Raw genomic sequence first — 13416 nt, 5'->3', positions numbered from 1 at the left:
TTGTGTGGCTCTAATTCAGCACATGGATCAAATCGTTTAAGGCTCATTAAATTGAACTACAAAAAATTTCACTTAAGTCACACTATTGCGTGTGGAGAAATTATCAATGAGTCACTACGAAATATCGACCTGAAAAATAGGATGCTCTTACTGCAACTTCAATTCAGTCATCGTTTCAGAAACTGTTTGATCTATAAAATTACAAACTCCATTTCGTTCTCGATAAGGTTTCCACCAAATACATAGCATAACCTTCGCAGCGTGAATATTCGGCCAAGCTGACGACGTAGAAGCATGACCGGGCAGTCCCCATGACTTTCTTTTCTTTGGATTGCTGTAATGAATCCATTTTTCATCACCCGTCACGATGCGATGAAAAAAACCCTTCCTTTTTGCCGCTGAAGCAGTTGTTCACAGGCGAAATGTCGAAAAAACGACGTTCAACATCCCTTGGTTTTAACTCATAAGGAACCCAAGTCCCCTATTTCTGAGTCATTCCCAAAGCATGCAATCGCTTGGAAATGGATTGGCGGGTAACTCCTAATACTGAAGCAAGCTCTTCTTGCGTTTGACACGAATCTTCATTGAGTAATGCCTCCAATTCAGCGTCTTTGAAGGTTTTCGGCCTTCCTTCACGCAGACGGTCGTCAACATTAAAATCACCGTCTTTGAAGCGATGGAACCAGTCTCGTTGTTTCGCTTAAAGCAGCATCTCCATAAACTTTTTGTAGCTCTCGATGCGCTTCAGCCGCCGTTTTTTTCGATTGAAAGGAGAAAATCAACACTTCCCGCAAATGATGATTATTCGTCACAAAATCAGACATTTTCACAAAACCAAAAGTATTTGATACCAAAACAAAATCACTAATGTGTCGAAGCAGGTTGTTTCCCATATGCCTAAGCTTGGTTTATGACGTTTAGGTTATGTTAGAATCGAATAGCACACACTGCTGGCGGGGAACTTAGTTGCGCACCTAATACTTACATGAATGGTGAATGCAATGGAACTGCTTCTGCAATTGCTGGAAACTTTGCAAAATTGAGCTTATAAGGGAGAGAGTCAACGCTACGTGGGTTAGCGCAAACAACTTTTGTAGATAGATTTTTTAGAGCCTGTTCACCTTCTCAAGCAAGAGAAATCTGAATGCGTGGTCAGAGAGGAATATATATATATATAAACTCTTATTCTGCATATTTCTAAGTCTGATTTATGAATTGACTTCTGTAGTAAGGAATTTCATTTTAGTTATTATATTGATTACACTAGTAAGCATAAAAATATTTTCTTAAAAAAATCCAGTGTTTAAAGTCTTAGTCTTAAAGTATTTTTTAGACAAATTTAGGGTCGAAAATGGGTATCATTTTTTTCTAAAGAAACTTTTCTAGACATAGGCCGCTTGTATTTAATTTACCATAAGTTTTACATTTTCTGTCGGGTTCACCTGCTCTTTGGCTTAACATTTTGATTGAAATTTTTTAATTATTTTTACAAAAAAAAGTAAAATGTTGACATTTTCAATTAAATATTTTTAATAGAAAAATAAAATGTAAATTGTTATTATGTTGGGGGATAAGTTCGCAGCGCTACACCGAAGACTTTTATTAAAACAAAAGACAATAATTATATTAATAAGCTAATCAATTAGATATTTGCCGTTAATGTTTACAACCTCTTCTCACCTCTCAACCAATTTGTTGATGCCGTTTTGCTAAAAATCGCCTGGTCTGGTGTAAAAAAAGTTGTTGAGCCAGTTTTTAGGGACGTCTTTGGACCGAAGGTAACGCCCTTCGTAGGGTTTGACAGGGAGCCGAAAAGATGGTAACCGCTCGGTAAGAGGTCCGAAGAATACGGCTGATGCTGAAGGACCTCCCATTCGAGCACTTGGAGTGCAGCTTTGACGACTTATGCAACATTAGGCCTGGCGTTGTCGTGAAGGAGCACGGTTTGACCATTTCGATCAGGTCTTTTCAGTCGAATAGCCTCAATCACGCGGTGTAGCTGTACAATGTTGAGTTTCTTGTTGCCCGCGGCATTCTTTTCGAGCATTTTCCAGTGCACCAGGCACTTCCAGTCCACAAACACATCTCATGATCTTCTTTGAATGAAGATCCGGTTTTAACCTGAGCTTTGGCGTATCTCCTGAAGCCACCCTCGCCTTTCTTTTCTTCGTTAGATGTATAGGCATCATTTCTGATCTCCCGTTTTGATTCGGTACAAAAAGCGCTGCTTATGACCGCGTGTTGCTCAATGGCGGACGAGATGCTGAGAAGCAATTTGAAGGCGACTTTCTTTGTTTTTTTTTCGTTGACCTCGTGAGGCTCCCAGGCTTCTAATTTTTCGGTAAGTCCCATTGAATGAAGGTGGTTGAGAATCGTTTTATGAGTTAATTTTTTCCGTCAATTCACTACAGGTTTGACAACCGTTCGCAAGTGATTTGAAACATTCTTCATCGAATTCAGGAGACCTTCCGCTGCGGGACGTGTCATCGACGTCAAAGTCGCCATTTTTGAACTTCGCAAACCATTTCTGTGCTGCAGACTTGCCTATGACACCTTCTCAATACACATCGCAAATTTCCTGGGCTACTTCGGCAGCCTTTTGACCTCAATGAAAAGCAAAGAAGAGCAGGTGTTAAAAATGTTGATTTGTGCCCCCATTCTATTTCATTTCTAAGCCTCAAAACAAATAAAAAAAATGAATACTTACCCTTTGCCAAAGAGCAAACAAATCATTGTGAAATAAAAGAAAATATAAAAACGCTGTGATTCGCCAACCCAATATTTTCGCAATTTTTTCTGTTAAAGTTCGATTATTTATAATTTAAAAAAAAAAATAAAATCTGATCTGATTTGTGAATTTCTCAGAAAATGTAAGGCCTATTGTTAAAGAAGAATTTTATCATTTACGAGTATTCCACTTTTTTTTTAATAACGGTAAATCAAGTTTTAAAAAAATTAACTAGATTTTTGGCATACGAATTAGTTAGCGTCAACCAATGCGCAGAAAAAAATTGAAATTTGTAAACCAGTGTTAATATCAAAGTTAAATATAATTGCATCTGTTAACGTATTTCATTTAAGGAAATCCATTACGCCTTTACATGAAATTTTTAAAATATTTCCTACTTACTCTTCATTATAATTTTATAAAAATAACATTGCCATTTTATCTATTTTTATCTCACCATTTTCTCACAGGGGCCTGTGCTGTCAACTACAGCGCACTCACCATCGCATACGTCCACGCAAACTGTGCGCTTACTTCCGGGATCCTTTCATGTGCATCGACATTATGCCAACAGAAGATGAGGTGTGTATACACGTATGTTATAATGGGTGTTTTTTAGGCATAAAGAGCTTACAAAAAGAGTATAAAATTCCGATATCTCGCAAACTATAGTAGCTGCACAACTACATACATGTTTTTTTACCTTTTTTGTTGAGCCATGGGGTACTGCGACCTCTGGTGTGGCTAATCGCGCTTGGCCGCGAGCCTGTAATTGGATGCTTCTAATGAATTTTTCGTATCACCAATGAATTTAAAGCGGACTAACTAAGTGTGGGAGTCTTCATCTTCCGGGAAGTACTCAGAAGATGTGATCTGGCAAAGACTAAAATGCCCCATAAATGTGAGAGTGCTTAGCTCCGCTCAATCCACGTTTAGGAGCTTACTGGATGCTCTTCTAGATGGAAGGATAGTGAACTTTGGCAACGTTTGTAAATCGTGGAAGTTTATTTCTAAAATCAGGGTTTAGTAAACAGCATTCTCAAAGAGGGCCTCGAAACGTGTTTAGTGATGAAAGTTTTAGCTGGCTTGGTAGATGAATGAATTATGGCATAAATTTGACTTAAAGAACCGAGTGTACCCCCTTTACTGATTTTTGACTAATAATATAGGAACTTATTCCAAATTTAGTAAAAATTTAATTAAAATTGACTGGCCGAAGAATCAAAATAAGTATTGGTATATAATTGAATTTTCATTCCCTTATTTAGAGTACAAGCAAGACTCTCAAGACGGCATCTCATCTCGAAAATAACATAGCTTTTAGTTGTTGGTATTCCGAGGCCGTTATGGGTTCAGATTTTACAAATATGGCCTCTTAGCTCACGTAATTTAGACGCAATTCTGATGTATACTTAAATTGATATTGGAAAAAGGTGAGCCAAGAAGCATCGAGTGATTGGTAACTCCTAAAACACACGCTAAAAAATCCATTGTATTCAAAGATCTGGAAAGTAAAAAAGTAGATAGTTAAAGAGAAAAGGAGAAAAGTGACAGAGAGAAAGAGAGAGGATAGAATAGCGATCAAGATAGCTATTTCTATGAGTATTTTCCAGATTCTTGGGCAAATCTGAAAATATCCTCCAGTTTGAGAGAACGAATATTACTCATTCTCACGACATCGAAACATAAAATTCGTAACCTTGCTCTAGCAAAGACAGAACACTTAAAGAGAAAATGCTCAATACTATCCGCCTCCTCTAAGCAAGACAGGCGAATCGGGTCCTCAATGATTCTAATAGTGATCGCATGCAGACCACATTGTTTTGTGTCCTGTATTAATACCGTCCATCAACCGAACGTCTTTTCTACCAAGTTTTAGACGATAATTCGACAGTTTTCTGTTCGGCCTTGTCACAAAACACTTTGCAGTTCTGCAGCGTTCTAGACTGGACCATCGCTCTTTATGTCAATTGCATACATAATCGCTGATTCAATTCATGATTCCTATAGAACTGATTCCGATTACTGGCTCTGTTGGCTGTGGGGTAACCGCTGATCCGCAGTTGGCCAATTCATCGGCAATTTCATTTCCGTGAACCCATCTACGTAAAAGCTTATTCCATCTTTTCAACAGAATTAAGCTTCTTCTTACATTCTTGAACAATCTTTGAGGTTTGTTTTGCGTTCTACAGGGTCTTTAGTGCAAAAAGGGTGTTTACTTTGCGTCCAATTGGAGGAAGAAAGAGAGGCCGACCGGGGAAGTGATGGCTTGATGACGTCGAAGCAGACTTAAAAGCGATGAACGTTCGTAATTGGAGAAATGAGGCAAGAGAGTCACTGAATAGGAGGAGGATTGTTGATGAAGCTATGGTCCACCACAGACTGTGAAGCTAAGAGAGAGAGGGAGAGCCTTTAATGCAGCCTGCCTGTCACTAAAGACTCCAATCTGTTTCCCACTTCATTTGCCATTCTGGCCATAGCGTAATTATACTTATTACTATTGTTTAAGTATCATCTGGCTGGAGAACTTATTACATTCTTGGACCCAGAGGTAAAGATAATATGCGTCAAATTTCTTCGAATGCACTCTGGATTGTTCCATTGCTCACGCAATGATATCAAATTTTCTTCGAAATGAAAGTATGAACATAAGATCGTCCATTAGATACTACTCCGATAGCATCTTAAAGATTTCTCTGCGTCGCGAAGTTCCGTCTTCGTACCAGAAACCATACCTATGGAGTCTACACACTTCTTTTATTGCTTCCTGCTGTATTTCACAACCAATGCGAGCAAATCAAGCGTAGCATTTAGGGCATCGTCCCTTCTTTGCAGCCTGCATAGTTCCCGAAGTGTGAACTCAACTATAGTCCGTCGCCACCAAACTACAGAGGCATAAGTGAGTATTGGTCTGATAAATACTATGTACCATATATCCACAGGACAGAGCCAGTTTCAGACCTCAGGTTTCACCAAAGACTCTACGGCATTGTTGAAAAGCTTTCTATTAGTGAGCCGATATTCGGCGCATTACAAACGAGATAAACTTGGTTATAGATACAAGAAAAATAGTGGTAAATCGGACCAGCCGAATGGTGTTTAAATTATTATTATTTTTGTGTTGCTTTGAAAAAAGTGCTATAACTCTAAAGGAGAACACCCGTTACATATATTTGGTATTTATTTTAAGTACAGCATACAAACATACCTGTATGAATATATAAGCATAGCCGGCACTCAATAGGAAGAGCAAGTGCATAAGTAGCGCAGGCATTGAATTAATAGCGTACTTAAGTGAGATCTTGATGGGGCTGAAATGAGGAGCAAAAATGCTTAAGCGCATAAGTTACAGTAAAACTGAGATGGCAACAAGCGACAATACTTAAGTGCTTAAGTGCCTGCCCGCCGGATAGAATAATAGTAACAACAATAACTGATGGTGGGCGCTTGTCTAGTATGCGATTGAAGGGAAATTGAAGATCTACAGTAGACCATAAATTTGTATGAAAGTTTACTTATGAAAAATTTAGAAAAGTGTTTGGCAGTCTGCGGTTTTTTATTAAAATAGCAGTAATTTGAGCTTGAAAAATTAGTTGCATCCGTTACTACAAATATAGTACATATATTTTCCAGTAGTTCCCAGGCGTAACATGGGGCCTCAACAATCAGATTATAATTTGATTTAGTTGAAGCTAGAAATTTTATTTGTTTCCACAAATAGCCTGCTTTTTGCATTTCAGCAAACCTGTCGCCTCCTGATCTCTCACGCCTGCGACTCCCTCGGGGATTCCAATCCAACGCAACACTGTATGGCCGATCCACTTCCATTTGGGACAACGTACATCGGGGACAATAGGTATTTGTTTAGTAATAGTCCACAGGTCAGTGTTAATTATGGTTTTAGGACAGCGGATAAAAAAGGTTAGCAACGTTTGCAAGTCGCATATGTTCAGGTTCCATATCCACCAACCATATAATACCACAGATTTTACCTTGGCATCGAAAATCCGTAACTTCATGCATCTGGATATGTGCACCAATCTCCAGACTTTACCCAGCGTACCAAAAGCAGAAAGTCCATTTGATATACGATTGCGAATATCTGCTGCTGATCCGGCGCAATGGCGCCAAGATAGCAAAATTCATTTACTACTTCTAAGGGGGTTCCGGCGATCTGAATAGCCGGTGATAATGCACATAAGTTTTGTTTTGGCAATGTTCCTTTTTAGCCCTATTTGAGCTGCAAAAGCGCTGACCGCCTGAAGCTTTGAGGATATATATACCCAATGATCAAAAAGATCCTGGAATGTTTAATTTAAACGAACCGCGCACGTGAGAACCGGTCCATATTTTTTTCTTATGCTGGTAGGTCTGTAAGACACACATCTGTCACTTTTTAGCGCCATCAGATCATTAGTGTCTGCCTGGCCGGCCGGAAATGTGGGCAAACAATTCTTGGATTTTGGAATTGTGCTGGATTATTTGGCCAAACACCAAGTTAGTACCATCGTGCAAGCACCGTATTCACCTGATGTGGCCCTGTGCGACTTCTTTTTGTTTCCCAAGTTGAAATTACTACTTCGCGGAAGGAGATTTCAGTCGATAGAGGAGATCAAAGAGAATGCGACGAAGAAGCCGAAGGCTATCCCTTCGACGGCCTACCAGGGGTGCATGAAGGAGTGGGTTAAACGTTGGCACATGTGTTTTGCTTTAGACGGGTCATATTTTGAAGGAAATAAAATAAATTTGCCTGAAATTTAACTCTATTTTGTTTTATTCCCGGTACTTTCTGATCATAGGGTATGCGAGTGTTTGTGCGCCATCAGGCACATATCATCTGCGTTGTCCAGGCCCGCGCAAGCTTGCCGTATAATTTGGTCCAAAACTAAACTGAATAACAGCAACGAAAGCATACAACCCTGTCTGACCCCGGTTTGTACTTCAATACTGGCACTTAGAGCATATTTATGATTAGCACGGCAGCAAGCGCCGGTATACAAATCCTTTACAAGGCTGGTTGTTTTTTCGGATACTCTTTTGCACGCGAGAACACACCAGATTGCGTCCGTTGGTGTATACAGAGTGATGAATTCCGTTTGCTATTTCAGCCAAAAATGTACACTTTTATGCCGCAATTAACGAAGCAGCTCAGCAGCTATTTACGAAAAATAGCATCGTCCAAGGCGCATTCATTAAAGGAGGTGGCACTAGACCAACAACAATGTTCTGTACGTTTGATTGTCAAAGCAAAGTACTGAAAAACTAGAAAACAAATAATGAATTTGCCTTGTTTTATTCTGAGCTGACAGCCACATGGACAGGGCGAAAGAAAAAAAAACAACTCAGCTGATTTACCAACTCCACCTTTAATAGATTCGCCTTGACATCGTCCAATGTTCAATGTTCAATGAAAAAAAGCCAATGGGAAAGCAAATTGTCACGAAAATAAAATAGAGAAAACTAGTGGAAGGAAAAAACTGATGTTCAGTACATTTATAAATGTTTCTAAATTTCACTCTATTTTCATTTTCACAATCAATATCAAAACACTACCAGCTATTTAATGCTAACTGAGTTGACTGGACTGATTTTTTGAGCAATTATTTTCACTATAGGACCAACTGAATTTCGTTTCTAAGATCCCAATTAGTGTAGGCTTCATTTACGTAACTTAATTTAACTTAATATTTTGCCTAATCTGTTATATGGAAGACTGTGCTAGCGGTTAACTTAAAAAACTTAATAATCTGTAGATTTTAGATTCATAAGTTACGACTTGAGATAGTCGAGTGTGCCATATCTTCGATTTTATAACTCTCAAAAGTAAATGTATGTAGAAATTATTTTTGAAATAAATATATGACATGATAGGTAGCGAATTGTTAAACAGATCTCATAGAAGATGCATAAACAAAATATTGACGTGTGTGTTGAATGGTACTTGCCAGTTTCTTATGTTAAGTTAAGTTAAGTTAAGTTAAGGTACGTAAAGTTAAATAAATTAAGTTGATTAGAGTTAAGTCTTGACTGAGTTTTAAACATTGAAGTGTTGAGTGGCGCTTGCCACTTTCTTAATTTAAGTTAAGTTCAGTTAAATAAATAAGTTGGTTAGAGTTAAGTCTTAAGATTCTGCGTAAGATTTTTGGACCTTTGCACGTTGGCAACGGCGAATATCGTAGACGATGGAACGATGAGCTGTATGAGCTGTACGACAACATAGACATAGCGCAGCGAATAAAGATCCAGCGGCTTCGTTGGCTGGGTCATGTCGTCCGAATGGAAACAAACGCTCCGGCTCTGAAAGTATTCGATGCGGTACCAACTGGTGGGAATAGAGGAAGAGGAAGGCCTCCTCTGCGTTGGAAAGATCAGCTGGAGAAGGACTTGGCTTCACTTGGTGTGTCCAATTGACGCCGGTTAGCAAGAGAAAGAAACAACTGGTGTGCTTTGTTAAACTAGGTTAAGTTAAGTCGAGTTAAGTTAAGTTAATTTAAGTTAAGTTAAGTCGAGTTAAGTTAAGTTAAGTTAAGTTCTGTTAAATAAATAAATTTATTACAGTTAAGTGTTTACTGAGTTTTAAACATTGAAATGTTAAGTGATATTTCCAAATTTCTTAAGTTAAGTTACGTAAAGTTAAATTAGGTTGATTAGAGTTAAGTTTTTGCTGAGTTTTAAACGTTGAAATGTTGATTGGCACTTGCTTATCCTTAAGTTATGTTACGTAAACTTAAATAAATTAAGTTAAGTCTTTACTTAATTTGAAGCCACAGAAATTTATTTCTCCAATATCCTACATAGCCGAATACTACCCTTTAAGAAAAAGCCTTTTATCTTGCGGAAAACGCTCTAGTGGATATCATTACAATGATAACGGTAAATTTTTTAATTTAAAATTTTTTAAATTTTTAAATTTTTAAATTTTTCCGCGGAAGTGCTCTCTATGCAAGCACTCGAAACTCAAATTCACCTTCTTTTAGGATATTTTATCAATGTAAGCTTTGAATTTTTCTCCTTACACAAATTATCCTTTGCCAACTGTGTCCCGATATTAAAAAAAATCGCCGGAATATCTGGCCTAAGCCAACACAAATTCAATGATGCTTTCATTTCCGCTATTAAAATCATGCTTCAATGCACTCAAACTGATTGGCGTGACGCGGCAGCTACCCATGAATGGCAACTTTAAATGAAGCCATGTTGAGAGATAATTTAAGAGCGGAAGAGAAAAAGAGAAGAAATTACGAAACTTTTCTTCACTTCGCTTGATGAAAGCAGCGAATAAATTCAAATAAATTACAAGATATTTTTTTTTTACTTACGACTTTCGTTACTTTGCAGGAAGTACGCGAATCACGCTTGCTATCCGCTTTCAGCCAGCGACGCATGTAATGAGGAAACTGAAAAAAGCAGGTAAAAACGAAACAGGACCGAAGAGCAGGGGCAAGACGAAGTAGCAGAAGAAGCAGGAAGGAAGAAGCAAAAGGGAAGGAAGGAGGTATACTCGTACACATAACACAATTACACAAACACACAAACATATGTAGATGTGTTACGACCGACAGAATGAGTGCACAGGCGACGTGTAAACAGAGGCAATGAAATAACAATCATATAGAACTACGATTTTGTGGAAAAAATATATATAAAAAAAAACACTGAAATATTTAAGATCAAACAACATATCAAACAAAATTAAGTTTAAATTCTAAGCAAATATAAAAAATGGCCGTGTTTTTTGAAAGCCAATAAAATTAAAAATAAAATTAAAAAGGAAGCAAATAATTTACTCAATGAGAAAATATTAAAAATGATAAATGAAATTAGTTAGAAGGGAAGTGCGCTTGAGCACAGACAAGTGGGAAATATTTATTTAACGGTATTAGCACACACATACTCAATGAATTATGCATGTATTAAGAAATTGTATAACTGTATTAACTATACCACTATGCGCATACTTATACCCACACAGATTAGTCGTCTATGTATGTATATGCACTATATATGTCTTGTATATATTGCAAACATACCCAGGCATATTTTTAATTGTGCGCATTACAATGCAAAACAAAAACAAATCCAAACTATTTATTTTACCCGCTCTGAAAACAAAAATGAAATCAAAAAAGTTCTGCATATAATTAATGTGGTTCAAAATTTAAATGTAAAGTAGTGCAAAATGTTGTAACAAAAAAATGTTGTAAGAAAATCATTAAATACGTACCATTAATTCGATGACAACACAGAAAACCCCAAATTGTACTGGCTGAGGCATAATTCATAAGTCAATACAAATTTAATGAAAACTAATTAAAAAGCAAAAAACTATTCTTAAGTGCATTTAAGCAACTTGTACCAAAGATAAATATTATATGTATGTAAAATAAGTGGGCAAAAACCAGCCATTCCAAACTAAAAAAAAAATTAGCGGAAAAGAAGTATTGAAAATTATTCAATGCAATTCCCTTAATGAGTCAATCATTTAAATCTAAATGTGTTAACATAAATGATTAAGTAAAACGAATTCAATTAAAATGGGTGCAAAAAACTGCATAATTTGAACCAACATACAAAAACAAAAATATTTCAACATGAATTTAAATTATTTCAATAAGCCCAATGTCATTTCCATATCCTAAGAGTGTATTTTGAAATCGTTGTATTAATATTCAAAAAACAAAAACACAAAACAAAAACCAAACACAAACCAAAACCAAAACACAAAAAAACAAAAACCAAAAAAAAACTATACACCTTTCCATGTTTTATCATTCATAAACCAAAAACCAACCAAACTATTGTTGTGCTTATTAGTGTAATTCAATATACGAATACACTCAAAAGCCAAAGTCACCGTTTGAGTAAAGCAAATGAATGAGAAAACCGCATTTGCTGAGCGATTATATGAGAATTGTTTTCATTTGAAAAAACGTTTGTTCTATACTTCCCATTAAAAATTAAAAATATTTAGAAAACTAAAAATAAAAAAACATTTTCGAAAAATTTAAATATATACATACATATATATAAAATACTGAATATGTGTAAGAAAGAAAACTAAGTACATACATAAATAAATGACAGCTATTAGTGGAGCCCGCAAGGGCTTTTAAAAGCCAAAAAACAAAAAAAAAACCAAACTAAGTGAATTTCTATTATTTGGACTAAAATATTGAACACAGAGCAGACAAGAGTGCTATGAGTAGGCATAATTTATTACGTAATCTGCTGCCGATAAACCATCGACGGTAAGGTAAGTATAAGGATCCAGCACTCCAAGTGTTACCAATTAAAAAGGCCATAAATTTAGTTTGGAAGATTACTTTTATTCAATTCAAAGTAAAAAATGTGTGAAAATAATACAAATTAAGAATCAATATACTTTTGCTCGATATGACCACCTTTTGCCTTGATTATGGCCTTGAGACGGTCCAGAAACGAATTGCAAGCTGCCCGAATGTGCCTTGCAGGTATTTTGGCCCACTCGCGGACAATGGTTTTTTTCAGTGCTTCGAGACTGGTGAGTTTTTTAGTTCGGACCTTGCTCTCTAAAATGGGCCAAAGAGAATAATCCACCGGACTCGCGTCTGGTGAATTTGAGTGCCATTGTGTGGACGGGTATTTAGTCATTCTTGGTTCACTCGCTCTTTGTAAGATGGTGCGAGTCCTGTTGAATCGTTCATGGTCTGCCACCGAAATATTTGTCTGCCCACAGCTTCAAAGCAACCTCCAGAATGCTTTCCCGAAAATATTTCGCATTTATCTTGCCGCCAGGCTCAATGAAAACGATTGGAAAGCGCCCATCTCCGGTTAAAGCGGCCAAAAGAACTACCTGTGGCGGATGCTGCCTCCTGGTAGCCAATCGATTACTCAAATTCTTGTATGAACGGCCGATCAAATAAATCCTATCGTTTTGGAAGTTTACGAATTGCTCAATTTGAAAAATTTTCTCGTCAGAAAACACAATGTTCGGAAATTCACCGCTTTCGGCCAAGCGAAGCAACTCCTTCGCTCTCTCAAGTCTAACTTGTGCTGCTTTTCAGTTCTTTCGCCATTTGATTGGCACTTCGTCGGGGATTTCGTCCCCTCCATGACGTTTTGCGATGCTACCTGTATCATTGTAACGAGTAATGTTGGGATAACTTTATTTACTTTAAGGTGCTCGAGCTCACGAACGACTTCTATATCTCGAAACTCCCCCAGCCACCAGAGGGAGTCTCCTTGGTCTCATACGCTGACGACTGCACGATAATGACGTCGGGCAATGACTCCAAAGTGAACAACTACCTCGCCGACCTTTCTCGCTTTTTCACTGCGAGGAATTTCCAACTTTCCCCCACTACGTCCACGGCGACCCTCTTTACCACCTAGACAAAGGAGGTCAAACTGCCTCTCAAGGTAAAAGTCGATGGCACACCAATTCTGACTGTAATGCACTCAATACACTCACAATTTTTGGTGTAACCTTCGACAGTTTGGTCTCCTTCTCTGCGCACACAACCACAAGTTCAAAATCGCAACAAGGTCCTCAAATCGCTTGCCGGCAGCACTTGGGGCAAAGACAAAGAATGGTTGCTATCGACATTTAAGGCAATTGGCCGGTCGGTTCTAAACTATGCTCCGCCTGTCTGGTCGCCTGGAATCAGTGGTACGCAGTGGTAAAAGCTCCTGCACCTGCACACTGCCAC

General features: G+C 37.7%; 1 protein-coding gene across 6 annotated transcripts in view; it reads left to right on the top strand.

Annotated features, from left to right (window-relative positions):
* The window catches only part of LOC129246076 (ITG-like peptide), a 62502-nt gene extending 50981 nt beyond the window's left edge, over positions 1 to 11521 (top strand). For all 6 annotated transcript variants that reach the window (XM_054884604.1, XM_054884609.1, XM_054884603.1 and 3 more), the window contains 2 exons: positions 3199 to 3310; positions 10067 to 11521. In XM_054884604.1, coding sequence (XP_054740579.1) covers positions 3199 to 3310; positions 10067 to 10117 — 163 coding nt within the window. In that variant the 3' untranslated portion in view covers positions 10118 to 11521. The remainder of the gene's footprint in view (positions 1 to 3198; positions 3311 to 10066) is intronic.
* Positions 11522 to 13416: the final 1895 nt, after the last annotated feature.

The sequence above is a fragment of the Anastrepha obliqua genome, chromosome 4 (assembly GCF_027943255.1).
Source record: "Anastrepha obliqua isolate idAnaObli1 chromosome 4, idAnaObli1_1.0, whole genome shotgun sequence".
Lineage (NCBI taxonomy): Eukaryota > Metazoa > Arthropoda > Insecta > Diptera > Tephritidae > Anastrepha > Anastrepha obliqua.
Note: the sequence above shows the minus strand (reverse complement) of the source record. Positions and strands in the feature narration are given on the sequence as shown.